Consider the following 26,261-nt stretch of genomic DNA (forward strand, 5'->3'; position numbering starts at 1 on the left):
TAAAATCGATTCTCACAACACTTCCAAAAAGCAAGGAAGAAAATGAAATGGTGGTGGGGACAACTTGGCGTAATGTAAAACCAAGATTCCCTCATATTCTCTTTTTCTTCTTATTGGATATCCAAATAGAATATTCTTTTACGTAAAAATTGACAAAATATTATTTTTTATATAATACAATAATTATGCTCTTATTTACACCGCCAAGACATGTGTTTCTAACTCGTTTATTAAACTCTTTTTTTTTACAATAATTATGCGCTTAAGCCACATGATAACTCGTTTATTAAACTCTTTTTTTAAAATATTGTGCGTATTGGAACTTCAATGTCTTCATGTTCCACATCCAATCCAATGATCCAAGAGGTGGTATGATTCACACGGCATTTTGGGAACATCTTTCTGGTTAGATAATTAATAAACCAACAAGTTTTTATAGAAACCTGTAATGAAAAAAATAAAAAAGCTGTCTTAAAATAATTAATTAATTTTTTTACTGGTTCGGTTTGTATACAAAGTTTCATCTTTTTTTTAGTTTTTTTTAATTGTTTGGTCAGACATAAATATTCGGGTTGAAGGTTGGTGTATATAAAGGGGTCATACCATCTTCCTCGTTGCTCAAAACAAATAAATCTCTCTCTCGTTTCCCTCTTCTTCCTCCGTCTCTATATCTGCGGTGAGTTATCTTTCTCTCCTTCCTTTCTTCGCTATTTCACAACATTACTGCTCATCATCATCATCTCGCTTTTTTCTTCTCCCAGCTTCTCTAATTTTACATTGATCAATCGTATCAAACTCGAATCTTCTTTTAATTACACCCAATCAATCGCGGTTTTCAAATTCCGTGAAATGAGTTTTTTTTTTTTTTTTGGTTTCCGTCGATTTATCATTGCCCTGCTCTGACGCCTGGAGAATGGGCTGGTCGACATCAATCATGTCGTGTTGTATTCCCCTTTCCAGAGAGATCTACGCGATTGATTGATTATGTCTCCATTGTGGGTCCTTTGCAAAATGTTGAATAAACAATCAATTTGACTCCGTAATTAATTTTGGGGATTTTTTTTTAATAAAAGAGGTTCATCGTTTTTCTCATAATTTGAAACAATTCTATCTAAAAATTGTATCTTTTGCCATTGTTGGATGTGCGATCCTCATGATTTTACAAAAAGAGAAGAGAAAGTTTTTTTTTTTTTTTGGCAAAAGAGAAAGTTTTTTTCTTTTTCTCTGTGTCAACATCATAAGAGATCTTTTGGTTAGTGTTTAGTTTCAAACTGTTTTAGTTAAGAACTCATATTTAAACCTGAAACGATTTTCTTGCAGAGGATACAAGAGAGATTTGACTCTTGACAAGTCTTTAGTACATTAAGGTCGGGCTGTCAAGTTTTGGCAGCCCGAGTTACCAGAAGCTTCCAGGTAATTTAACACCATCTTAAAACTCTTACACGCGTTTTCAACATGTGTGTTTTTGTTTGTGTCTGTGCTTGTGTGTGTCTATACTTACTTCTCTTCTTATATAACAGGACTCGTTTTCCATTGGTATGCTAGTTTTGGACTGTATTGAATTTAGATTGTGGCCATCATGGGTTCTCTGTCTGGCATTATTCAACGGCCACTTGTTGCCGCTGCTGCTGTTATCGCCGCTTCTGTATCTGCAGATGTCTCTGAGAAGTTCTCTTCTCTTAAATCACTAGTTCGAGGTTCTGAATCGGATCAGATTGCTGCTTCAGTCTCTGGCTCAGTTCATGACGAAAGGTCCTTGTGGGTTTCTCAAATCTCTACCTCCAAGCTCAAAGATTTGTCCTTTGTCTCGAGGATTCGTCTTCCTCTACCAAATGTTGATCTCCTCCTAGCTCCTAATCCGAGCTGCAAGCTTGCTCCTTCTGTTACTTCTTTATCCGCTCTTCGCAGCGCTTATCAGTCTGCAGAGTTAGCTAAGGCTTCAAAACCAGCGGCATTCACAATTGGAGCCTCGCTTGTGGCTCCAGATGTTTCATACAAATGGCATTTGCCTGAGACCAGTGCACTTGATCTGTCTGGTTCCTCGAGTTGTGCCTCAGAGAAGAATAGGACCGTTGTGGTTTTGCTTGGATGGCTTGGGTCGAAGCAGAAGCATCTGAAGAAATATGCTGATTGGTATACTTCGAGGGGTTACCATGTCATCACGTTTACTCTCCCCATGAATGAGATTATGAGCTACAAAGTTGGAGGAAAAGCTGAGAAGAACGTCGAGTCGCTGGTTAACCACTTGGCTGATTGGTTGGATGAAGAGGAGCAGCAACAGAAGAATCTCGTCTTTCATACCTTCAGCAACACAGGATGGTTAACGTGAGTTGTATATCTCTGGTCATTGCATGTGGCGGTTTAATATCTCACTCAAGAAATTTTCTGTATTTACAGATATGGGGCCATTTTGGAAAAGTTTCAGAGGCAAGATTCATCATTGATGGGAAGGGTTAAAGGTTGCATAGTGGACTCAGCTCCTGTTGCTGCTGCTGATCCTACTGTCAGAGATGCTTCTTGCATTCATTGCTATGTTATAATGGTCATTTAGCTTTTGCAGTTTCTGGATACTAATATGGCTTGTGTAAACAGGTATGGGCATCAGGTTTCTCAGCTGCCCTCTTGAAGAAAAACAGTGTAGCCACTAGAGGATCCGCAAGCTCTTCATGTGAGTCAAACATTGGAGGTGTTAACTTCTCGGAGCCTAAGCCTGCTGTAACAGAAACAGCTTTGCTTTTGATTCTTGAGAAGTTCTTCGGAGTGATACTAAACCTTCCCAAAGTAAACAGGTAACAAAAGCTCACACACACCCAAGAGAATTCACCTTTCATCACATTTGACAAACTCAACTCTGTTTTTATTATTACAGGAGGCTCGCAGATGTTGTAGATACATTATCATCATCACAACCAAGATGTCCACAGCTATACATATACAGCTCTGCAGATAGAGTAATACCCGCGGGGCAAGTTGAATCATTCATTGTAGAGCAGAGGAAAGCAGGACACGAGGTCCGTGCCTGCAACTTCATATCTTCACCTCATGTAGACCATTTCAGGAGTAATCCAGAACTCTATACAGCTGAACTCAACCATTTCATGGATAACTTTGTTCTTGCTTCCTGCAATCATTCTTCATAGCGACTTACCACAAGTGTTGTTGCTGCTTAACTTTTTAACTCCATACAGAAAGAAAGAAAGAATACTACTTCGATGATTTTTTTGGTTTGGAATGGTGTATATATTGAATTATTACAGTTAACAGACTGTTTCTTTCCTTGTAAATGGTTAAGTTTTGTACATTTAGGAGACTGAAGATAAGAAAGTGACTGTTAGGGTGTTGAGACGCCAATTGTAAAGTATCGCGCTCTTTGCGTAACTTTTAAGAATTATAAGGGCTCGCAATTCGTACTTTTTTTAATCATGACACGCATGACAGTCTGGACAAAATAACCGGAAACGAAAAACCGAACTGGAACCGAACCAAAATATCTGAAACTAGAACCAGACCAATACCCTAAAATATCTGAACAGTTCCTATAATTTTTATCCGAAATAAACAAACTGAACTGGAACTGAACCGAAATATCTGAAACCAGAACCATACCAATATCCTAAAATATTCAAACGGCTCCTATATTTTTATATCTGAAATAACAGAACTGGAACCAAACGGATATCTAAATATACAAAAATATTAATTATATATATATAACATAACTAAATATATATTTTTATTTTAAAATTATATTAAAAGTGTCTGAAAATAGTTGACGATAATAACTAAATTATTATAAAGTATCCAAACTACTCGAAAGTATCCGAAACTATCCAGATACTATCCAAAATATCCAAAGTAATCTGAAAAATCCAATTTTTTTAACTAAATCATCTTAATTATTTGATATTTTATTCTAAACAGTCGATATTTTATCCAAATTATCTGAATTACCTAAACTATGTAAACCGAACCGGATCCAAATGAGAACCAAATTTTTTTCTGGTTCTTATATTTACTGTCTGAACCGAACTAATCAAAAACTATCCGAACCAAACTGAACTGAAAATAGGTCAAGTAGTAAATAGATCATCTCTAGCCACGTATCTGAATTACCTAAAACTCGAAATATCCGAACCGAACCGATATCAGAAGCCTAACGTGTGTTAACCAGCAATCGCGTTTGATGAAAAACCAAAAGGTGAAAGCAAAAATTGCGTTTGAAGCGGCGGAGATCGATCTAGCGATTTGCGTTTGAGATCCTTTAGAGGAACTCGAACCGCTCATCCCCTCTTTCATCTCCTCGTCCTCCTCCGCTTACGTAACCCTAACGAAGTCGGAGAATCTCTGGTGAATCGATCTTGATTTCAATCTTCCTCCCCCAGAAAAAAAAATCTCCATCGAAATCGAACGCAAGTGGTGAGATTAAAGGGAGAGCAATGGATTTGGATCAATGGATTTCGAAGGTTAAAGACGGTCAGCATCTCTCCGAGGACGAGCTTCAGCTTCTCTGCGAATACGTACGCGCACCATCTTCTCCCTTACTTGCTTTAGGGATTTTTCTTTCTTTCTTTATAACGATGAATGTATCAATACGGAGATAGTTCAATCAATGTTGTATATTCAGATTCTCCTTTATTAGAGGTTGGTTATAGAGTTGTTGCCTAAGGCGAGCACTCGTGGATATAACCAGAAGGTGTAAATGTTTGCAGGTGAAAGAGATTCTGATTGAGGAGTCAAACGTACAGCCTGTCAACAGTCCAGTCACCGTCTGTGGTGACATCCATGGCCAGTTTCATGATCTCATTAAGCTTTTTCAGACCGGTGGTCATGTTCCCGACACCAACTACATTTTTATGGTACATTTTTCTTTTTTTTTTTCCTGGTGTATCACAAAATCAATATATGAACACATGTTGATATGCTGTGGGGAATATTCGCAGGGGGACTTTGTGGATAGAGGTTACAACAGCCTTGAAGTCTTCACTATTCTTTTGCTTCTTAAAGCTAGGTAAAGACGTGTTTCTTTAATGTTCATGGGACTCCTGTTATCTTGTCTTTAAAAATGTTCTTGTTTTTTGCTTTTTTCCTTGTGATTAACAGTAAGAAATTGTTTTTACCATTATTAATCTTTCTTTGGAAGAGCACTGCACTTCAAAATTGTTCCGATGAGGAATTAATTGATTTTTCAAACACCTCATAGTTACCTTTTGTTAGGTTTTGGAAAGATACCAAGTGATTTTTGTGTTCTTTCACGCATGAGTTTACTTGAAAATGCTGTTTAAAAGTGTAGATTCCTTGCTGCATCTTCTCCATTTGGGGGCGTTAATTTGTTTTTTGATTCTTTTGTGTTGTAATATGTAGACATCCAGCCAATATCACACTTCTGCGTGGAAATCATGAAAGTAGACAGCTAACGCAGGTATGCATTGTTCTTCTCCACTTATATCTATCTCTACGGCGCATTCAGTATATCATTAATAGTATTAAGATGCTCATCCCAATTTTATACTTTTAAGGTTTATGGTTTCTATGACGAATGCCAAAGGAAGTATGGTAACGCTAATGCATGGCGATATTGCACAGATGTTTTTGACTATCTTACCATATCAGCTATTATTGATAGCACAGTAAGTTAATTTCTTCAGCAGCTTGGCATTGCCGATGAGATCGGATATGTTTGCTGTATCCTATGCTCAAAGATGATTTTCTTTGTCTAGGTTCTATGTGTTCATGGTGGCCTTTCCCCGGATGTCCGGACAATTGATCAGGTTAATCTCTGTCTTTATTGCTTTTGGCTTTCATATGTTTCTGGCTCATCATGTTATTAAGGCCAACCACTCACTTTAGATCTTATTATGGACACTAGATAAGACTGGTCGATCGAAATTGTGAAATTCCCCATGAAGGTCCCTTTTGCGATCTTATGTGGAGCGATCCTGAAGATATTGAAACATGGGCTGTTAGTCCACGTGGAGCTGGTTGGCTTTTCGGATCGAGGGTTACCACTGAGGTATGTTTATCCTTCTTCAATCGTTGAATCAATACCGTAACTAATAACCTATTTCACGTGTCTTATATTTTGTTTTGACTTATTGTGCAGTTCAACCACATCAACAAGCTTGATCTAGTATGCCGTGCACACCAGCTGGTACAAGAAGGTCTCAAGTACATGTTCCAAGATAAAGGCCTTGTAACTGTGAGTGTCCTGCTTCTTATGACTTGGCCATTTTAAGCTGGATAACTGGAAATGTTACTCTGCCTAATGATGTGTGTGTGTATTTTCTTCTTCTTTGGTGTGAAGGTATGGTCTGCACCTAATTACTGTTACCGGTGTGGCAATGTCGCTTCTATATTGATTTTCGATGAAAACATGGTGAGCCCATATGTTTAAGTCTTTCCTATTGAATAGTCTAGTCTTGCTCTCTATCAGAACAAGTACACATTTCTTGGTTTGGTATCTGCTTTTTAAAGTAAAGGTATAAGGAGAACTATAGAAAGAAAGTTAAACAAGTAAGCACGTGTGGGTGTTTGCCATGGATTATAGGTAGTAAGTGCATTATGTTGTGATTCATTATTGTGCATGGTTTAATGATGAAATCCATGTTATTTTACCAGGAAAGGGATGTGAAGTACTTTAACGAGACCGAAGAGAACAATCAAATGAGAGGGCCAAGGACTGGAGTTCCGTATTTCCTGTAATGAAACTATTATGTTTGCCCCCCCTTCTTCCATCGCTGCGATGATGATGATGATGGTATGAAGCCATTGCTAGCTACCATTGACAATATGTTCAGTCTCAAAAGATTATATGTAAATATAATCACACTTCCATTATTTTTGTCCACTAGGTGACATTTTCCTTGTGAATTTCTAAAGTAAACGCTTTGGTTATAGTCTGATTGAAGTAGTTTTGTGTCTACTCGTGATTCTCTTTGCTTCCTTTTGTTTTTCTTTGTTGAGACCCCAATCTTTTCTTATGTATTGTTCACTTACACTGTTACCTCTGCTTTTTGTTGTTGTGAAGATGACACTAACTCTAAATCTTTTTTTTCGCTGTGTGGTTACTCATCTCTTTTGTCATTTAAGATGGGTGATTGGTAGGCAACGGAAACGAACAAAAGAAATCCATTAAGCAGATTCTTCTACTCATGTGGTGAATACAACATAAAAGGAAATCCTCTACCGCTTCTTCACCTTAAGACGGTCCTGGACCGGTTTGATACCCGAATTAGATGTGAGACGGTCCTAGACCGGTTTGAGATTAAAGATGAAATCAGGGTAAACCAGAACCGGCACAATTACAAAACCCACCAAAAACCCAAAGAGGATTGGCTCCAAAGAGAAACCAAACCCTTTTGCACTTCTTCATCTTCTTGTTCCCACCCCTACTGTCGCCGCCGTTAAGGATTTATTTTTTTCAGAGGCGGCGATGGCGGATCTTCTACCACCTCTTGCGGCGGCACAAATCGATGCGAAGACTAAAGTAGATGAGAAAGTTGATTACTCGAATCTCCCTTGCCCTGTTTCTTATGACGAACTCAACCGTGAAGCTATCAGTTTAGTGTTTCTTATTACCGATCTAGTTTTTCTTCTTAATATATTCTTTCTTGAGCTTATAGCTTTATTCAGTTCATGGATAGCTCAGACTGATCTGTGTGGCTTTACTGCATTGTATTGTCACGTCTTTAGGGATTTGGCTTCTGTTCTGTTTTTATTTGTAATGGCATGGTTGAGCTGCTACTGTTTGGTTTTTAATTGTTTTCTTTTTCTTTACATGAATCGTTTCAAGGTCCTACGAGATTTGTAAACAGTAGAAACGATATAGTATGACTGAAAGTTTTCAATTTCATTGGTTGCCACAAAGTTTGTCTTAGTGATTATTTTTCATTGTCTGCCTCAATGTTTGTTTTCATTGTCTCCTAATGGTTTCTTACTGTTCTTAGATCAGGTTTTGGTATGTGTAGTGAAGCCATATAGAGTTTGTTTTCAATTGGTTTCTAACTTGTTTGATTACTCTTTTGCAGTGTCTTTAAAGGCAGACACTTTTGAGGGTTTTCGCTTCGACTTTGCCAAGGGATTGAATCAAAAGTTTTCCCTTTGCCACAGGTAGTAAATATATTATTTACAGTTACTATTATTGGTAATAAGCTTACACTTGTTTGTTTTTTTTTTTTTTTTTTGAAATAGTGTAATGATGGGACCAGCGGAAGTTCCTTCTCAGTCACCTGACACTACGATCAAAATTCCAACAGCCCATTACGAGTTTGGTGCTAATTACTATGATCCAAAGGTACCAATTTTTGGGTAATTTCTTATCGCTATCAAGAAGTTATGAAAATGACAAAATATTTATATGCAGTTGATGCTTGTTGGAAGGGTGATGACTGATGGTAGAGTAAACGCAAGAGTGAAAGCTGATCTAACTGATAGGTTGATCTTAAAGGCGACTGGTCAGGTAACTGCTGCTACTTGATAATCATCTATGGTGTATCTGATTATTACCTTCATTCATCTTTGTTTAATTTATTTTACAGCTGACAAATGAGCCTCATATGTCGCATGCAATGTTCAACTTTGATTACATGGTGAGAAACTTCTCTTTATTTGATTTTTTTTCCTATCCTTTGTGATGCACCTTTGCTGGAGTTTGGTTGATTTGAAGTTTCTTTGTCTCGTAATGTGTAGGGATCAGACTACAGGGCCCAACTTCAACTTGGGAACGGTGCTCTAGTTGGAGCAACCTATATTCAGGTAAAGTGTACTGTTGTTTGAACTTATTACTCACCTTCAATCACATTATTCATCTAGCTATAACGCAGTTATAATGAGATATAAACTTTAAATCGTCCTAATCAACTTTTTGTGGGCATGCTTACTTAGTTATTATGGCAATAAGAAAAGTTGTCTTTTATCCGTTATCAGTCTTCTGATCTGTAATAGTTTAACTTTTGGTATAGTGCATGTGAGAGATATTAAAGTCAATTGTATTTTCATGAAAATGTTGGACAGAGTGTGACACCCCGTCTATCATTGGGTGGGGAAGTTTTTTGGGCTGGTGTGCCTCGGAAGTCTGGTATGGGTTACGCTGCAAGATACGAAACTGATAAAATGGTAAATCTTCTTCTTGTTAAGCTATTATTGGTGAATAACAACACTCTCACCGATTGTGTATCTATCATACTCTCTTTACCAACAGGTTGCTACTGCGCAAGTTGCTAGCACTGGTACTATAGGTATGAACTATGTTCAGAAGATTTCCGAGAAGGTAATGTACCTTTTATCATTGAGCTCCTCCTATCTCTATGGAGTGTAGAGATAAAACATGACACCATTCATTTTTATTTTATTATGATCAGGTTTCTCTAGCTACTGATTTCGCCTACAACTACTTGTCAAGAGATGTTGTGGCTAGTGTTGGGTATGACTACATTCTCAGACAGGTAACAATCACCATTTTTATGGAACTGAGAAACAAGAAGCTTTTTTGTATCGACTCTTGATATATGTGTGTTTTGTTTCAGTCACGTGTGCGGGGAAAGATTGATTCCAACGGTGTTGCATCCGCTCTACTGGAAGAGAGATTGAGTATGGGACTCAACTTTATTCTATCTGCAGAGGTACATAGTGTTCCTTGTTCTCGAACTGAGATATAGTATAACCTGTTGAGTCTCCTTTTTAAAAACTGTTGGTTGTTTTTTTTTTTTGTTTTCCTCACAGCTTGACCATAAGAAGAAGGACTACAAGTTTGGATTCGGTTTAACAGTCGGCTAATAAGCCTGGCTCTACACACGCAGCGCTGTCATCAGTGCGGGGGATTCAGTTAAAACTTATTGTATTTCCCATCAAGATTTCATTTAGGCTTTTTGGTCGGCAACGTTGGGAAATTAAAACAAAACAAAAAAACAAAGGAAGTGTTGTGTTGTTATTTACGGTTTAGGTTTTGTCTCCATTAAGAAGACCCATTATATGAGTTTTTGGTGTTACTTTCTTTCTTTAGATCTTGTAACGTTGCCTGGAGGTTTGTATCATTTCCTCTCCGTACAAACTAAAAAATAATAATATTTTTTCCTTGTTTATTTAAATGAAGAAAAAGTTTGCGTTAGCTAACAATAGCAAGTAAACAAATTAAATTTGGAGCTGGATAATAATTTTAACGTAGTAAAATTTTTATCTATATTGTGGAAAATGTATTTTATGATTATTCTAAAAAAAACTAAATTTTAAATATTTTCTAGTGTGAAGCAAGAACTAGATGTCAAAAAAACCTTTTTTGATCTTCTAATCAATCAATTTATACGTCAAAAAAACTTAATCTATGAATAATAAATAATACTATGGGCCGAGCAGTAGCTGTTGTTTATGTTATTTTCACGTGTAACTATAAATGGGCCGAAAGTCATGATAATGGGCCGAGCAAATTCAACATTATTACCTGTTATTACCATATCACTGTTGAAAATGTAATTACCAAATCAGCAAACACCTGTCGTCGTGACAGATTCCGAGAAAGACAAAACAAAAAACCCTATGAACAGTCTCTCCCTTCTTCTTCTTCCTTCCTCGGTACTCTCTCTCTCTCTCTCTCTCTCTCTCTCTCTCTCTCTCTCTCTCTTTACCTTCCTTCTTCTCCGATTCTCCTTCTTTGCAGAATTAACATCAATGTCTTGCATTGCAGGCTGATTCCATTTCTTAGACGCTCGAGTGCTGATTTCTAGTAGATCTCGTGATGGATTCTGCTATTGAGATTAGTTCAGGCAGTAGTAGCAGTAGTGGTAGTGATGACGAGGTATCTGAGCCCTCTAGAACCAGAAGCAATACCGCTTGGCTCTATGGTATACTCTCTGCTCAGTCTCTATCTCTCTCGGTTAGGTTAAATTTGCTAGCTTTAATAGAGTAATCAAACCTTAGTGCTCTGTTTCTTTCTTTGACTTGCAGGCAACAGTAGCTTCCCTCAAGCTAAAGCAGCACTTACTACTCTAGCTTCTGGCAGTGGTGGTACCCCATCTCAGCCAAGAGACTCAGGGAATGATAATGAGAAGCTGTCTTCTCAACAAGCTCAGAAAAGAACCCTCCCACCCTCTTTTAATCCCCCTCCTACTACTTCTTCAAGAAGTGGTAACAGTACTAGTCCAGCTCTAGGCAACATGAATACTACTCCTCGCAGTGATCCACCGAGTTATAAGCCAAGAGACTCTACACAATTTACAGGGAGTGAGAATGTCGTTAACTCTAATGTCTCTGGTGTGGCTGATAAGAAGCTGCCTGCTCAACAAGTTATGAAAAGAGCCCTTCCACCTTCTTTTAATGCCCCTCCTGATCCATCAAGAAACGTGGGGGATTATACTAGTCCAGCTGTAGGCAACAAGAATAGTTTTGGTGATGGTTACTACCGTGGAGCTCATGCTGAGATTGGAATCCAGCGTGGCGTGAATGGGGTGAGGATCCTGCCTCCATCTATGACGCATGGAGCATCATCTGCTTCTCCTTTGCAGTATGGTGGTCAAAGTGATCCAATTCACAGGGTTGTTGGGATTGTTGAAGACAGGAACTCTGAGAACGATGAGAGGCTCATCTATCAAGCTGCACTACGGGTATTCATCCTCTAACTCAGTCTTCTCTTGTGCATGCTCTACAGTGTCCTGGCTTGATATGATTGCATTAGTGAGTGAATATGGAGCAATATATTTGGCTCATTTCTTTAGATTCTTGGTGCATTATACATTTTATCTGGTTTTTCTTTGATGTTTGTGTCAAACCATGCTGAATCTACTCAGTTTCAGACTGAAGTGTCCAAGTTAATAGTAGTTATACAGTGATCTGCATTACTTTTCATGTTTGAGAAAGAATGATTTTTTAGTTCACTGTGTATAGCAGCATTCATTTTCGTGGTACTTTATATATATGTTGGCAGCTTGGTGTTGTTCCATAATCAACCTGATATTAACCTTGCATGTTAAGTGCATTTTTTGTAACAAAGTGTGTTGATCCTGCAGGATTTGAATCAATCTAAGAACGAAATGGATCTAAGTCCTGGTACTCTTACAGTTTCTCTTATGAGGCATCAGGTATTATCATGCTTGCAATGTACCATTTAGTGGCCTTTAAATTTGGCTTCTGTACTAAATACTATGGCTATCAGAAAATCGCATTGGCATGGATGTTTCAGAAGGAAACAAGTAGTTTGCACTGCTCGGGAGGGATATTAGGAGATGATCAGGTCACATATAATTAAATTTTTTTGCCCAATTCGGTTACATGGATTTCCCCCTGAAGCTATATAAGGTCTATTTTTGCAGGGACTTGGTAAGACAATCTCAACGATTGCTCTTATCTTGAAGCAAAAGTTTGAGTCACAAATAAAGTCTGAAATTTCAAGCAAGCTAGACGCTGAGATATTGGACCTGGATGCTGATGATGAGTCCGAAACTCCAAAGCATGAAAGTGATGTGAAACCAGAGGTCAAGGTTTCAAGCAACAGTGCTGGTGATAATGATGGGAATGGCAGTTCAGATAAGGGGAAAGCCAAAGTTCAAGGAGCGAGTACTTCGAAACGGGAGTTTAACAGAAAGAGGCCACCTGCTGGTACATTAATTGTTTGTCCAGCGAGTATTGTGAGGCAGTGGGCAAGAGAGCTTGATGAGAAGGTTTCTGATGAATCCAAACTTTCGGTTTTGATCTACCATGGTGGTTGTAGAACCAAAGATCCTGTTGAATTGGCGAGATATGATGTGGTTGTCACAACTTACGCCATTGTGACCAATGAAGTACCCAAAGAGTCATTGGTGGAGGATGATGAGGACGATGAAAATGATAACAAAGGTCTCGCTCCTGGCTTCTCCAAGAAGCGTAAAGCTGCAGTGAGTACCAGTAAGAAGAGTAAGAAAAGAGGTAGAAAAGGCATGGATGATTCTTCTTTTGATTCTGATTGTGGTGCTCTGTCGAGAGTTGGGTGGCTCAGAGTAGTTCTAGATGAAGCTCAGACGATCAAGAATCATAGAACACAAGTGGCAAGAGCCTGCTGCACTCTTCGAGCCAAAAGGAGGTGGTGTTTGTCTGGAACGCCGATACAAAATACAATTGATGATCTGTATAGCTACTTTAGATTCCTTAGGTACAATCCGTATGCTGTGTACAAGTCATTCTACCATACAATCAAGGTTCCAATTTCCAGAAATTCTCTTAATGGTTACAAGAAGCTTCAAGCTGTTCTAAGGGCTATAATGCTGCGCCGTACCAAAGGTACTCTCTATTCTTGTTTACTCTTCGTAGCTGTGACTGATTTGATTATTTATGCTGAGTATCTTCTGTTCTGATATACAGAAACATTGCTTGATGGGCAACCAATAATCAATCTACCTCCAAAGAAAATTAATTTGAGAAGGGTAGACTTTTCAGTGGAGGAGCGGTCTTTCTACAAGAAGCTTGAAGCAGATTCACAATCACAGTTCAAGGTTCTCCTATTTTTTCTCCTCCAGTGAAACAAACATTAAGTCGTACATGTGTCTGATTAGATGATATTTCATATTTTCTGCAGGCGTATGCTGCTGCAGGAACTTTGAGCCAAAACTACGCAAATATTCTTCTGATGCTTTTGCGTCTACGCCAAGCTTGTGACCACCCACAACTTGTGAAGGGATATAACTCAGATCCTGTTGGAAAAGAATCAAGAGAAGCAGTTAAAAGACTCCCTAGGGAGGCTCGAATCAGTTTGCTCAAACGTTTAGAGTCATCATCTGCCATCTGCAACATCTGTAATGTAAGTGCATATTCTTAATAGCGTGTTCTCAGGCTCAGTATTCTCTAGTTGTTAGGCTAGTTCTGACGATATCTACTCTTATAATATTCTGTCGTCTGTTTATCTGCAGGATCCACCAGAAAACCCTGTTATTTCGCTGTGTGGCCATGTATTTTGCTATCAGTGTGTTTCAGAACATATCAATGGGGATGAGAACGTGTGCCCTGTTCGAAGATGCAGAGAAGACTTTGGGCGTGATGTTGTTTTCTCCAAATCCGCCCTTAGAAGTTCTACCACTAATGATTTAGGCTCTAGTTCTTCACAGCACAAATCTTTTTCTCAAAAAAGCGAGTTTAGCTCATCAAAAATCAAAGCTGTCCTAGATATTCTGCAGTCGCTTTCCAAACAAGGCAGACGAAACACAGGTCGAAGGCCTTCTTCCTTACTGCCACATGAAGATGATGATGATGACGACGTTACTATTGTAGAGCCAACGACTCTTCACTCGTCTTCACCTAGCCAGGGGCCAATAAAGACGATAGTGTTCTCTCAGTGGACTGGTATGCTTGACTTGGTTGAGCATAGTTTTATTGAAAATGGTATAGAGTTCAGAAGATTAGATGGTACAATGAGTCTATTAGCAAGAGACAGGGCTGTAAAAGAATTCAGCAAAGATCCAGATGTGAGTGATGTGCATATCTTAGATACATTTTTCAAAATACTTTTAAAATGTTCCTTAAGCTCTCCTAACAGTGAAAAGTCTATAAACAGGTAGAGGTGATGCTGATGTCGCTAAAAGCTGGAAACCTTGGGTTGAATATGGTAGCAGCATGTCATGTTATACTTTTGGATCTTTGGTGGAATCCAACAACCGAAGATCAAGCGGTTGATCGTGCACATCGTATTGGACAAACTCGGCCAGTTAGTGTAACTCGTGTCACTATAAAAGATACCATTGAGGATAAGATTTTGTCTCTTCAGGTATTTGATGTCCCTTAGTTTCCTCCTCATTCTATATTTATAGTAGTCCAGCATTATCATTGTCTTTTTTTTTTATTTATCAGGAAGAGAAAAGGAAAATGGTTGCATCTGCATTTGGTGAAGAACATGGTGGAAGCTCTGCAACTAAACTGACAGTAGATGATCTCAAATATCTTTTTATGCCGTAGACCAACTGGTTATAATGGCTACTTGAAATAGGTTGCATAGTACTATTAATATTGGAGATTATGCCCAGCGTTTTTTTGATCAAGAAGAAACCCTCTAAGCTGCTTTTGTAACTGAAACTTCGATGCTGTGGCTCTCCTTAGGATTTCGTGTTTTTGGTTTTGTGAGACTTGTAGCTAGAGTCTAGGTCTTTTGTGTTTCGGAGATGCATTGACTGGGAAGCATGCCATTATGTAAATAACTAAATCGTTTCATGGTATATATACCTAGTAGAAGTTTTAACGGTAAAACTAAAGGATCAGCTGATCTTATTTTTCTTCTGAGCATAACAGTTTGTTATGTATAACTGGCTCTGTATTAGCGTTGCCATACCAAGCATTCTTTACAGCTTGGACGTCTGTTTTGGATACACCTGTTGTGCATCTTTGTATTGTGCTAAGTTCTTCAGCAATTTAAGATGAAGTTAAGAGATACTCTGTATGTACATATGCTTGTTCTTTGATGGTGCTTTGTTTGAAGCTGATGAGGATTGTTTCCAAGTATTTGACTCGACCAGCCTAGTTACACCTTACTCGCTGCTATTTTTGGGTTTGATGTCTACGTTTGTGTATGGTTTTATAACTGCAATACACGTTGCAGTTTAGAGTAAGGTATGTATATGATGAGAAAATGCAGAACGTCTTTCTATCTTCGGTGGTAGGTGCTCTGCCCTTAAAGGGTGTTTTGGAGCAAATAAATGCAGAACTTCATGACAGTTTAGAAAAATCTCTGAGGGTTTTAGGTGGGATATTAGGAAAGGAGCCAATGTTAATAAATGACTGATTAGTGACAGATATATAAATGATGAGTGGAAACTGCAAAGAAAGTGAAAGTTCGCTTCTGTGTAAGAAGCACCTTTAAGTTTCAAGATGATGAATCATTAGTGACATTCAGTGGTGGAACCTTTTGTTGATTAATTGCCCTATGAAGGAGACAACCAACATAGAAGACTATGGGACCTCTTTTATTTATGACACTTCTGCCCTTTAATCATTACTCATTTCCCTTTTCCATTGTCGTCGGATAATGCTCTCTGCACATGTCATATCTGTTTTTTTCTTCCCAAGTTACAGGGCGAAAAGATTTGCCTTGTGTTTGTTGAATTTTCAAGGTATCCAACGGTAAGTCTCATTACAAAAATGTCAAATAATAAAAGATGAGAGGACAAATTGTTCTGACATTTATAGTAAATATTATATATATATTAAAATATATATAATCAATGACGATAAAACTATTTTAAACACACAAATTTGAATATTTCGACAATGAGGTCATACAAAGTACCAAAAAATTATGCATGATAAATAAAAGCACTCAAGAGAGAAGCAAGTTATGAATGCTGAGTTACAAGTAAGAAGTTGTCCTATAATTGCTTCCATCTCATTTAACCCTAAATAGTCTTACAAGAACTTGTGGTTTCGCAGACTGAATATGTTGGCTAATGTCTTCGTCGGTTCTGGACTAATGATTGCTTTAACAGAAGAGACTTATATAAATCATACAGAGCTTCTAAGGTAATGGAGAAGATATTGTCAGAGAATCGCCTTCTTAACGCATTACCGACTCTTTTACAAAGGAACGGCCGGCCGAGCTGCAAAACCACAAATATTAAGCATTGGTGGAACTCAAAATTTTGAAAAGCGTGCAAGAGTGAGTTGGTTTTACTCACGAATACTCGAGGTGGATGTTCATGAACCTCCGGTTCTCTTTACTTTGAGAAAGTGTAACGGAACCTTCAATGACTTGGTCTTGCTCTACGTCTACTGGGTCATATAAATATACAATCGTCTGTCCCAAAAAGTGGTTCAAACCCAAATGGGTCACAAAGTGTAAGCTACTTTTTTTAATAAGAGACAGACGTCAAGTTTATAGCATCACTGATCTTCTTAATATACGACCAACTCCTGATTTTAACCAATTTAGATGATTTACAGAAAAGTAAAACTGGCAAAAATGTGGAAGTATATGCAAAAAGATGGTCTTACTTGCTGCCAATGCGTTGGAGGAGCCTCGGGAGAGGTGGACAACACGAGTGCATCACTCGGATTACTCCGCTTCTTCTGATTACCTTCTCTAGAAGGACTCATTGTCATTGATGAAGAACCACTAGCAACACTTGTTGCACTAGTAGTCTTGGCAGGCGAAGAGGCCGGTTCGCTGAACTCAACGTCAAACCAAAATCCAAAACCATGCATAGGAGCTACAACAAGAAAGGAAAAAGCCTCAGCGCAGAAAGGAAACAAGACACAAAACGCATATACATTTGATAAAAGGAAAAGTGAAAATACCTCTCATCATTGACTTGAATTTATAACTTGCAATAACGGAGTCTAGCTCTTGGATTTTTACTGTTTGACAGTCTATATGTTTAACCTGCATGATACATGCTCCGTGTGAAATAGAGCGGGTGGTCTGGTCTTTGATCATTTACTTAGTAAGAAAATAGATATTCACACAGAAGCAGAGTTCACATAGCTGAGAGCTCAAAGAGATTGGAGGTAACAAGCACTCAGAGAACAAGGAAATACCACTTCTGGCCATGTTAGAACGTTCTCGCCTGATATAGACTCCACACTAGGTTCTTCAAATGCACACTGTTTAGCTAACTGCATCATTGCAGACACTGCAAACAACATCAAACATCATTAGTGAAAACCTTACTTCAAGGTACTTTTTCCCTTTACAAAACTTGACTGTTAATCTGATTCTAGAGTACAAGTTCCCCCAATGTGAAGGTGAGTGAGAAGCAGACATTTCAATTGACCCTTATGATCAAGTAATGCCACATGTTTACTCCCTTAAGCCAAGGACCAGGACTATCAAAGCCATAAATGCTATCACGATAACCTAATTTTATCAATCTGATCTGTCTAGGAATGCAAAACTCTCTGCCTATCATGCTGTGTAATATGGCAAGCTTATCATACATCACATCCACATTTAATTGAGAAATCATTACTCAGTACACCAATCAAATTTAACGTATTGATTGTCCCAGAGTTCATGTTGATATAATACTTACTATCAATTCCATAAACGTTGCGCCAAAAATCAATGCTATGACTGTATCTGTCAGGGTGTGAAACAGGTGCCATGTACAACTGTCAACAGAAAGTAAATAAAAACATATCAAATGTTGCCTTGTTTCCAAAAGTCATTAGACTACACTGTGATATAATATTTGAAGGGATCATAATCATACTGTTGCATGTGATGGGAGAATTAAACCTCCAGGCTTCAACCAGCGATCTCTAGCTGTAATAACACTTCCCAGCATACTCTACATGAACATAATATGTGAATGAGAGACCAGGGAAAATTAAGGAAAAATAATAGTTCGGTAGGGTATCATTTGGACATCAACATACAAAATTATACATACAAGATTCCAAGATCAGGAAATAACCTCATACAAGAGCATGTAACCCATCCACTCTGAAATTATCACATCAACCTCCTCGTCGATTTCAACATCCTGCAGAACATTACAGCAAAAGAAGAATTGCTACAGAATGAAGGTTTGCATACAAACGAATCTCTCAATAGCGGTATAGATGTATAGACAAGCCGAAGATCTCTGGTTACATTCATATATTTCGCACCTTTCTGGATAAATGTATAATGACACCAATTTATCTTTTTGCAACTTATATAGACATCAACCCTAAGCAATGTCTATTATAGCATGGCAGGACGAACTCCGGATTTATAACAGATAAGATTTTACCTCCACTCTTCCATGCAAAACAATGACCTTGTCAGATAAACCGTTGGCTTTTACAACTTCATTTGCCTGGTGATATTAGGAAAAAAGGTTGAATCCATTAGTGCGACCCACGAAAGCATTTCAATTCTGATAGGGAGCAAAAACAAACGAAAATGATATGCAGAGCTAAAACACAAGACTCGTAGTAAATTCTATGTTAGGTAGAATTTAGATCAACTTCACAGAGCCCAATATTTCAGAAACAGTCTCAAGATTTCTTTCTTCATCTGATTGATGTCAAAGGTGATACAATCCATGAAGCAGTGATTATATTTAGTTTTAACTAAAAAAAAATGTCTGGGATAGGGTCAGCTAAACTGTGAAAATTTCAAGACAGTAAGACATACTATCATCACACCATAAACATACTCCCACTAAAGGCAACATGCAACAAATTATATCCAAGAACTTCTTTCCTATTCCAAGTTCAAATTTTAACATATGAGAACATGTTTTTGATGAAATTACATAATCCCAAAACCAATTCAAGTGGAACTTTTTCAAGCCATTCAAATTTAATCTAAAGATGCAGAGAATAGAGGCTAAAGAAAGAGACATCATTTATGCCCAAGTTACTTGGTAAAAGGAAACATCTGGAGTAATACCTGGACTGCAATATCACTTGCATCTACAGCATATACCTGTAAGAAAATTTAATTATGCAAGAAACACATTACAGTCAGCAGACACATAGAAACAAACTTAGTATCAATATATAAATGCTACATTCTTCAATAATAAAGTTGTGTCTACGCATAACGCATACCCGTTTAGCACCGGCTTGAGCACAGAAGATTGAAAGGATGCCTGTTCCACAGCCAACGTCCACCACAACCTGATAAAGGAAATCAATGCAGCAATACTAAAGATACCACATAACAAAAGAAGTTATGCTACAGAGGTCTCCACACAGAAAAAGCTAAACAACAGTCCCAGACTCCACTTTGAGTAAATTTTATTCAGTATCATTTGCGAAGATAAAAGAAAAAAAAAAGAGCATCGTTCTGAAATAACAGAAACAAGAGAGAGAGAGAGAGAGTATTATTACCTTGCCTTGGATGAAGCTCTGATGCTGCATTATAGCTTCCTTATAAGTTTCCGTCCTAGCTCGATCCTGTAATCAACCAAATAACATTCAACAACCAAATAAGAGAGAGAAATAAAAAAAAAATGAATGCTTTAAGAAGATGAAGAGACAAAGCAACCTAACTTTTTAATACATCTGAACAAAAATGTCAGCCACATTTGAAGTTGTCTTTTTTGAGCCAAACTTACCCAAAACCAAAGAGAATTCAATTCTAACTTTCAATTTCAAAGCTCTGGCAGTTAAGGAATAAGCGAAAGAAAGTACCTTGATCATCTCTTCGTGAATCCCGACGTGAGCATAGGAATGGAAGTAGGCAACGTCGAAGTCGGTGCAAGGCGGAGGAGATTTCTGAGTCTCGAGTGGATTCTGCTCGCCGAGCTGGTCGGAAACCATAAACCCATTGGTGAGACCGCCTCTAGGGTCATGAGCTCCACCGCGAGTGCTGCGTCTTTTAGCTCGGCCAAAAGAGCTGAGGCCGGGGAGTTGCTTCTCTTCTACCCGGTCAAGCTCGCCGTGGAAACCGTTGCTGTAATCGCCGCCAGATTGCATATTTTGGTTAAACCCAGACAAAATACACCTTCTCTGACGCTTGACGACGACTGTTTGTTGTAATACTCTAGTAAACCAAGGATCCTCCTCTTTTCTAATTTTAATCTTACATTTAGTTTTTAATTTTATTTATTTGCATTTTAATCCCCTTTGTCCTTCATTTCATTAGCTTTTTAAATTAAAGGGTCTATAATATATATATAGAAATAAAATAAAAACAGAAACATTATTGGGGGGGGGGGGGGGGGGGAAGTTGATGACAAAAAGAGAAGAGCAGCTGCGGTAAATTTCAGACTTGTTGTAAGATCTCTTTTTATTCTTTCTTTCTGCTCATTGCAAGTAAATTACTAATTATCTCATAAATAAGAAAAAGCAAATTACGATATAAAAAGTAAAGAGGAAAAAAAAAACTGCCTCTGTAGTATCTAAAAAGTGCAAGGGATATTCCTATCCAAGGTGGGGAAAGCAGAACAACGAATTGAAATCTTGTTCAGTACAACGCTAAATACGCCAAAAAAGACAAAAAACAATAAGCTAGAAATGCCGGTGGGTGCTGAAAATGCGGACAAAACACACACACTAAAAAGACAGATAAAGGGAAGCTTTTGAGCTTTGGTTTACTCATCGCCTTGGCCATCTTCCTTCACCAGTTTGATCATGTCGTCGATTCTCAGAATCGTAATGGCTGCCTCTGTTGCAAACTGGTCACACAAACAAAAGCCCCTTTAAAATTTAAGACATGATTTATGAAAGAATTCTATCCGAGGTGAGAAAAGTAAGTCAAAATGTTTCACCTGGATAATTTTCACTTTGCTCATCGCCGGTTCGATCACTCCTGCTTCCAAATTGTTACGGACGATTCCGTTTACAAGGTCAAGTCCCATGCTGCAATTTTGCGTTTTTCCCAACCAATGAGAAAAATAACATTTTCAAGGGGCAAATATATTACATTATTACCTTGAATAGTGCTTCTTATCAGCCTTGGTCTGTGCTGTGTGGTGGTATGCTCTAAGCTTAGCTACCAACTCTGTTGCATCCTTGGCAGCGTTTACTGCAAGCACCTGTAAATAAAGATGATAATCGTTGGATAATAAGGCCATACCAAAAGACACTTTTTCATAAATATTGATGAAATAGGATTTGTAGGTGGCACCTTAGGTATAACCAATAACGCCTCTGCAAATTCAGCAATTGCCAATTGTTCGCGAGAGCCCAAGGTTGTAGCAAGGTGTTCCAGATACACAGACAATGCTGACTCAACTGCACCTCCACCCGCAACCACCTGTTTTATAAAGAGTAGAGTGTTGCGTAAAACCAGAAATGGTGATATTTATTACCAAATGCAAGGAGCTTCTCTAAAGGGGGGGGAAGCAAAAGGATATTTACCGCGTTGGACTCGAGGGTCCTCTTGACAATACACAAAGAATCGTGCAGTGCTCTCTCCATCTCATCAAGCATGTAGTCATTTGCACCTCTCAAGATCAACGATACCTGCCAGAAAGAAAAAAAAAAGCTTATGACATCATATGACTAGTCTAAACTTTGATAAGCTTCAAATAACTTTTGGTAATAACTTCAAATAAGATATATGATGATATATTTTGTGATATAGTAGTGTCACCAATTACGCTTGGTCTCAAGTAGAGATTAAACTGCATACCGCACTGCTCGTTTTGGTTCCCTTTATCAATACAACATCGTCATCGGCGATTCTCTCCTCCACAACTTCGTCTGCAGATCCAAGGTGTGCTGGATCAAATGTTTCTTCGCCTTCCATGTCAGCAAAAGTGGTGACCTGAAAACAAAGAACAAATCTTAGTCAAGAATTTTAAGTTTCACAATCACATTCCGGTTTTTGTAACTTGTTTCTAAGGCTTTTAATATTAAAATAAGCATAAGCTGAGGAAGTACCAAGGTTGCTCCTGTTGCCTTAGCAACATGGCGCATGTCGTCTTTGCGAACACGCCTAACTGCAATAGCTCCTGCCTCTACAAAGTACTGAAATAAACGCAAACGAGATCAATAATTTCATTAACTTGAAAAAAGCTGAGTAGAGAGAGACTTATTGGTCTTCGATCTTACTTTAAGTGCCATGTCGTCAATTCCCTTCGTGGTCAGAATTACATTGGCCCCAGCTTTAAGAAGTTTCTCTATCCGCTCCTTTGTCATATCAGCTTCTCTGTGAAACAAATATTCAGCAAAGTTTTTCAAAAAACCTTCTGTATGGAAGATGGATGACATAGGCAGTACAAGCGTGCAAAAGATCCAGATATCTCAAGCTTCCTCTACCCCGCACAGCTCGTTAGGATCAAGAGAACAAACCAATTGCAGTTAAAGGAAAACAGTAAAAAAATACCTTTGACGGATTTTTTCAAGTTCTCGTGGATCGTTAACAACAACTTGGACACCCAGCTGCATTTTTGTCTTCTGAAGATTGAAGTCAAGGCAAGCAATCTTGGCTGGAGACACTCGTAGTGGCATCCCTTGGGCAGCGCGGCCAGTATTGAGTGCATATCCCTTCAACAAATAGCTGTCTCTCGCACTTTGTCCATGAGCTTTCAGAATATTGATCCCCTACAACGTAGTAAGCAGAAGTGTTTAGACACAAAGATATACTTCTGTCTCGAGATGCTATATTTAAAACTTTGACAGAAGAGCATAAACAGACCTTGATAGGGTACTTAATCTCCCCTCGCTGATTTGTCATCTTCACTGACAGAACGGCATCCACAACCTTGAAGAAAAATGTAATAATCACAGTTCAGAAAAGTGCAATGATCAGGGTAGTATTGCAAGAAATTATCAACGGATCCCAGACATTAGAAGTAAACTCAATAAACAGACTAATGTTTTAAGAACAAAGCATGCAGTTCCACGTGTTTGAAAATGAACGAGAACTGAAAGCATACCAAGTTGGCAAAGAAGTCGCTGTCACCAGATATCAGTTTGGAGGACATGCTGGTTTTAGCACAGTTTATCAATGGAACTCTCCCAAGCTTTTCGACCTATATAACGCAACAGAAGCAATTAACTGAAGCGGCAGAGACGGCCACTATAGAAAACTTACACAATTCCAGAAAAACATGTATAAAAGTTCACCAAATAAAATTCACATTTCCTCACATACTGTATAACCAGTCAGAAAGAAGATCAGAAGCTGAAACAAAAAAACATCACAGCAGAGCTAACCTTAGTCACCAACTTCTCATCTATGTATTTGCAAGCTTCTCTCATCGCTAGCTGTCAACAGTAACACAGATTATGAACACACTGCAAATCACTCACTACATAAGAAAATCAAAAGTCGCAAGCCTACCCTGTATCCACTGATAATAGATGTTGGATGTATTTTGTTCCTGACCAAATCATTTGCCCTCTGCAAATACACCATCAATCACCAAGCGGTTACCACGTAACAAAACCTTCACAACTCAAGAAAAAAAAGAACATAAACCAAAGACGAACCTTGAGCAACTCAGCAGCTACAATAACAACAGAGGTAGTCCCATCACCAACTTCTCTATCCTGGAGTTCAGCTAACTCTACAAGAACCTGTCACACAAGAGGGTAACTAATAAATTCGTATAACGCACATGGATGATAAGTATGCTAATCAAATTCACCTTAGCAGCAGGGTGCTCGACCTCCAACATCCTGAGAATAGTAGCACCGTCGTTTGTAATGGTCACATCACCAATATCATCCACCAACATCTTTAAAAAAAAACAAAAAAACAAAATCAAGAAGCTAAGTAAAGCTGCTAGCGAGATACAGATGTATATATATAACTCTGATGCAAATTGGGATCGGAGTAGATACCTTGTCGAGTCCTACGGGACCAAGCGAGGTCTTGACGATATTCGAAATAGCTTGACAAGCCACCACTGTATATATACACAAAGAGTAATCAAATACGAAAGAGTTAACTTAAATACCAGCAAACATCACCCTAGAGATCAAACGGGAGACGAAATAATCAAGCAAAACGAGGGGGTGAAGAAGAGTACCGTTTTGAGTACGAACATCTTGGCCGGATTGCCTATCGCCGGAGATATCCGGATTTTGAGCGGAGATCGACATTTATGGTGGATGAACACGAGGGAGGAGTAAAAGTAGCCTTAGATCGGAGATCTGAGCTCGCGGAGAGAAGTGCAGTGAGAGACCCCGGCGGGTTTTTATTAGAGTTTCAAGGTTTCTTCTCGGATGTGGGGCCAGGGTATGAACGAAGCGGTGTCGTTTTGATAGTTGGGCTGAATGTCGATATGTTCTGAGGCCCATTAGAATAGGTCAAAACACCAGCGGATGGGCTTTAGTGTTTAAGATAAAAGTTTATGTATTCTGAGTTGCACTGATTGAACAGAGTTTTGATCTGTTTTGTATGGAAGATATTTGTTTTGATTGCAAGATCGAGACTGTAACCGTGTAAGTTCTGTAAAGATTTTCCGTTAGCACGAAGGGAAAAGTAGAATGTGCCTTCGAACCTAAAGTTTTTCTTTATCCAGCAACAATTTAATTAAATCATGAACGCTCAGAAGGATCTCTACCTACTTTTCGGGATAGCATCAGTAGACCTATAATGGCGAACTATGTTCTTAACAACAGAGATGTATTAGTGATGAATAACGTGAGAATGGGCGAAAGAGTATGTTTGCGTGAGAGATTATGGACGATTTAGTATGAGAAATTAAGAGAAATCGTGTGAGAGTATGAAAAATATTATAAGAGCATAGAGGTAGGTTGAGGGGGCGAATGTAAGAGAGAATAAAGAGAATTCAGGTCTTAAACATAGTTGTTGTGGGTTTGACTGAGAATTCATTAATGATTTTATAGTATGAGATCTGGATTTCAATTTCTAAAAAGTTGATCTATTAAATAATTATGAGACTATGGAAGAAAATTTTACAAAAGATTTTCAACACAGTGCAAGTAAATCTGGTTAAACGTGGATTTTCGTAAGATGGATGCAGTTAGACATATACTCATAAAGTACATAATATTATCGGTTGTTGAATCATCTATATATTTTTTTCATAAATCAATTTAGACTGGTTTAGATCGATTTAAACTAGTTATAACTAATTTAAAACAATTTAAATCGATTTGAATAGCATAGAACAGGTTTAAGAAATCGTGTCGGCTATGGTCGATTTACTAGGTGCGTAAATTTATTTTTAGAACATTAAATACATGTGTTGTTTTTTCTTTGCTGAAAGCAATTATTTGAGATGAGAGAATCTTATCAGGAAAAAGAAACCCATCAACTATCGTATTTGTTTGTTAATAAAACAGTTATCATATTTTTTTTGAGGTTCAAACTATTTTTTGTCTTTTAATAGCTTAAAGCTGTATTTAATATATATTTTAGTTGAGTTATATGAACATAATATTTTTTTATTGAAATATAAAATTTTGAAAACTAAAATATAGTATTGTTAAATCAGTGATTATTTGTTTTTAATTGTTATTAAAATATTTTAGATAGGAAATATTAGAATTTTTTGGTCATTTAAGAATGTTATGTGGAAATTTAAGTTTAAAAAGAAGAAAATTATATTTAAATTTTGAAATGATGAAAATTAATTATTTACCTTTTAGAAATTTAAATTAATTCTGTTTATATGTGTTTTTAATTATTTTGTGAATTTACACCGCCAAACAAATGATAACAACTATAAAGTTTTTTGGAAAAAAGTGATGGTATGTCTAATTTTTAGTATTATTTTTGGCAAAGAGAATGTGATCAGAGTAATCAGAGTAAATATTAATTAAAACTTAATGAAAAGAGATGTGATCAGAGTAAATATTAATTAATATTTTAATTATAAGTTTTTTTTCAGAGCACTTCATGTGATCAGAGTAATTGTGATGGTGATTATTCAACATTTTAGTTTTTGAGTTTACGGAAAAAAAAAAGG

General features: G+C 37.7%; 6 protein-coding genes across 7 annotated transcripts; 4 read left to right on the forward strand and 2 right to left on the reverse strand.

Annotated features, from left to right (window-relative positions):
- Positions 1-248: 248 nt before the first annotated feature.
- On the forward strand, positions 249-3,417 carry LOC103859833 (transmembrane protein 53). The gene is made up of 6 exons (XM_009137410.2): positions 249-676; positions 1,321-1,413; positions 1,521-2,325; positions 2,398-2,503; positions 2,593-2,789; positions 2,870-3,417. Exons 3-6 carry the CDS (start codon positions 1,580-1,582, stop codon positions 3,138-3,140), a joined length of 1,320 nt encoding a protein of 439 aa, XP_009135658.1. The 5' UTR covers positions 249-676; positions 1,321-1,413; positions 1,521-1,579; the 3' UTR covers positions 3,141-3,417.
- Positions 3,418-4,192: 775 nt separating this feature from the next.
- Positions 4,193-7,006, forward strand: LOC103859834 (phytochrome-associated serine/threonine-protein phosphatase 3). Its single transcript, XM_009137411.3, has 10 exons — positions 4,193-4,517; positions 4,710-4,856; positions 4,941-5,008; positions 5,362-5,419; positions 5,517-5,627; positions 5,718-5,768; positions 5,867-6,010; positions 6,101-6,196; positions 6,302-6,373; positions 6,616-7,006. Exons 1-10 carry the CDS (start codon positions 4,437-4,439, stop codon positions 6,697-6,699), a joined length of 912 nt encoding a protein of 303 aa, XP_009135659.1. The 5' UTR covers positions 4,193-4,436; the 3' UTR covers positions 6,700-7,006.
- Positions 7,007-7,160: 154 nt separating this feature from the next.
- Positions 7,161-10,102, forward strand: LOC103859835 (mitochondrial import receptor subunit TOM40-1). Its single transcript, XM_009137412.3, has 11 exons — positions 7,161-7,556; positions 8,025-8,106; positions 8,188-8,290; positions 8,360-8,455; positions 8,535-8,585; positions 8,686-8,751; positions 9,010-9,111; positions 9,197-9,265; positions 9,357-9,440; positions 9,522-9,617; positions 9,718-10,102. Exons 1-11 carry the CDS (start codon positions 7,430-7,432, stop codon positions 9,769-9,771), a joined length of 930 nt encoding a protein of 309 aa, XP_009135660.2. The 5' UTR covers positions 7,161-7,429; the 3' UTR covers positions 9,772-10,102.
- A 347-nt stretch (positions 10,103-10,449) lies between these two features.
- Positions 10,450-15,220, forward strand: LOC103859836 (helicase-like transcription factor CHR27). Of its 2 annotated transcripts, none has more exons than XM_009137414.3 (11): positions 10,450-10,563; positions 10,676-10,832; positions 10,936-11,591; positions 11,994-12,065; positions 12,140-12,217; positions 12,297-13,239; positions 13,321-13,451; positions 13,535-13,756; positions 13,866-14,417; positions 14,507-14,716; positions 14,800-15,220. In XM_009137414.3, the coding sequence occupies exons 2-11, from the start codon at positions 10,727-10,729 to the stop codon at positions 14,902-14,904; spliced, it is 3,075 nt and encodes a 1,024-aa protein (XP_009135662.1). In that variant the 5' UTR covers positions 10,450-10,563; positions 10,676-10,726; the 3' UTR covers positions 14,905-15,220. The 2 variants fall into 2 exon arrangements, with proteins under 2 accessions (XP_009135662.1, XP_033142633.1); XM_033286742.1 differs by having other exon boundaries at positions 10,482-10,534; positions 14,800-14,966.
- A 937-nt stretch (positions 15,221-16,157) lies between these two features.
- On the reverse strand, positions 16,158-20,511 carry LOC103859837 (probable protein arginine N-methyltransferase 6). Its single transcript, XM_009137415.3, has 13 exons — positions 20,062-20,511; positions 19,759-19,824; positions 19,477-19,545; positions 19,316-19,351; positions 18,672-18,737; positions 18,351-18,419; positions 18,147-18,224; positions 17,967-18,045; positions 17,473-17,567; positions 17,233-17,317; positions 16,930-17,144; positions 16,614-16,732; positions 16,158-16,535 (listed from the first exon to the last, which is right to left on the reverse strand). The coding sequence occupies exons 1-13, from the start codon at positions 20,344-20,346 to the stop codon at positions 16,493-16,495; spliced, it is 1,305 nt and encodes a 434-aa protein (XP_009135663.1). The 5' UTR covers positions 20,347-20,511; the 3' UTR covers positions 16,158-16,492.
- Positions 20,512-20,709: 198 nt separating this feature from the next.
- LOC103859838 (T-complex protein 1 subunit alpha) lies at positions 20,710-25,619 on the reverse strand. The gene is made up of 17 exons (XM_009137416.3): positions 24,354-25,619; positions 24,166-24,230; positions 23,970-24,059; positions 23,812-23,898; positions 23,663-23,722; positions 23,536-23,586; positions 23,256-23,351; positions 23,015-23,080; positions 22,703-22,920; positions 22,429-22,525; positions 22,258-22,344; positions 22,007-22,141; positions 21,733-21,837; positions 21,500-21,628; positions 21,304-21,407; positions 21,141-21,231; positions 20,710-21,047 (listed from the first exon to the last, which is right to left on the reverse strand). Exons 1-17 carry the CDS (start codon positions 24,424-24,426, stop codon positions 20,964-20,966), a joined length of 1,638 nt encoding a protein of 545 aa, XP_009135664.1. The 5' UTR covers positions 24,427-25,619; the 3' UTR covers positions 20,710-20,963.
- Positions 25,620-26,261: the final 642 nt, after the last annotated feature.

The sequence above is a fragment of the Brassica rapa genome, chromosome A03 (genome assembly GCF_000309985.2).
Source record: "Brassica rapa cultivar Chiifu-401-42 chromosome A03, CAAS_Brap_v3.01, whole genome shotgun sequence".
NCBI classification, from domain to species: Eukaryota; Viridiplantae; Streptophyta; class Magnoliopsida; order Brassicales; family Brassicaceae; genus Brassica; species Brassica rapa.

Excerpts from the sequence above, each read along its gene's own strand:
- LOC103859837 (XM_009137415.3), bottom strand. The coding sequence starts at position 20,346 with ATGCAATCTGGCGGCGATTACAGCAACGGTTTCCACGGCGAGCTTGAC. Across the intron at positions 19,352-19,476 it reads CTCAAGCCGGTGCTAAACGG|GTATATGCTGTAGATGCAAG; the intron begins GTATGCGTTATG and ends ATTTTCTTACAG. Across the intron at positions 17,318-17,472 it reads TTCTAACATGGCCAGAAGTG|GTTAAACATATAGACTGTCA; the intron begins GTATTTCCTTGT and ends TGTATCATGCAG.
- LOC103859835 (XM_009137412.3), top strand. The coding sequence starts at position 7,430 with ATGGCGGATCTTCTACCACCTCTTGCGGCGGCACAAATCGATGCGAAG. Across the intron at positions 8,456-8,534 it reads TCTTAAAGGCGACTGGTCAG|CTGACAAATGAGCCTCATAT; the intron begins GTAACTGCTGCT and ends TTTATTTTACAG. Across the intron at positions 9,441-9,521 it reads ATGACTACATTCTCAGACAG|TCACGTGTGCGGGGAAAGAT; the intron begins GTAACAATCACC and ends GTTTTGTTTCAG.
- LOC103859836 (XM_009137414.3), top strand. The coding sequence starts at position 10,727 with ATGGATTCTGCTATTGAGATTAGTTCAGGCAGTAGTAGCAGTAGTGGT. Across the intron at positions 13,452-13,534 it reads ATTCACAATCACAGTTCAAG|GCGTATGCTGCTGCAGGAAC; the intron begins GTTCTCCTATTT and ends TATTTTCTGCAG. Across the intron at positions 13,757-13,865 it reads CCATCTGCAACATCTGTAAT|GATCCACCAGAAAACCCTGT; the intron begins GTAAGTGCATAT and ends GTTTATCTGCAG.
- LOC103859838 (XM_009137416.3), bottom strand. The coding sequence starts at position 24,426 with ATGTCGATCTCCGCTCAAAATCCGGATATCTCCGGCGATAGGCAATCC. Across the intron at positions 24,060-24,165 it reads GTCCCGTAGGACTCGACAAG|ATGTTGGTGGATGATATTGG; the intron begins GTATCTACTCCG and ends TTTTTTTTAAAG. Across the intron at positions 23,587-23,662 it reads CTATTATCAGTGGATACAGG|CTAGCGATGAGAGAAGCTTG; the intron begins GTAGGCTTGCGA and ends TACTGTTGACAG.
- LOC103859834 (XM_009137411.3), top strand. The coding sequence starts at position 4,437 with ATGGATTTGGATCAATGGATTTCGAAGGTTAAAGACGGTCAGCATCTC. Across the intron at positions 5,009-5,361 it reads CTTTTGCTTCTTAAAGCTAG|ACATCCAGCCAATATCACAC; the intron begins GTAAAGACGTGT and ends TGTAATATGTAG. Across the intron at positions 6,197-6,301 it reads AAGATAAAGGCCTTGTAACT|GTATGGTCTGCACCTAATTA; the intron begins GTGAGTGTCCTG and ends TTTGGTGTGAAG.
- LOC103859833 (XM_009137410.2), top strand. The coding sequence starts at position 1,580 with ATGGGTTCTCTGTCTGGCATTATTCAACGGCCACTTGTTGCCGCTGCT. Across the intron at positions 2,326-2,397 it reads AGCAACACAGGATGGTTAAC|ATATGGGGCCATTTTGGAAA; the intron begins GTGAGTTGTATA and ends CTGTATTTACAG. Across the intron at positions 2,790-2,869 it reads AACCTTCCCAAAGTAAACAG|GAGGCTCGCAGATGTTGTAG; the intron begins GTAACAAAAGCT and ends TTATTATTACAG.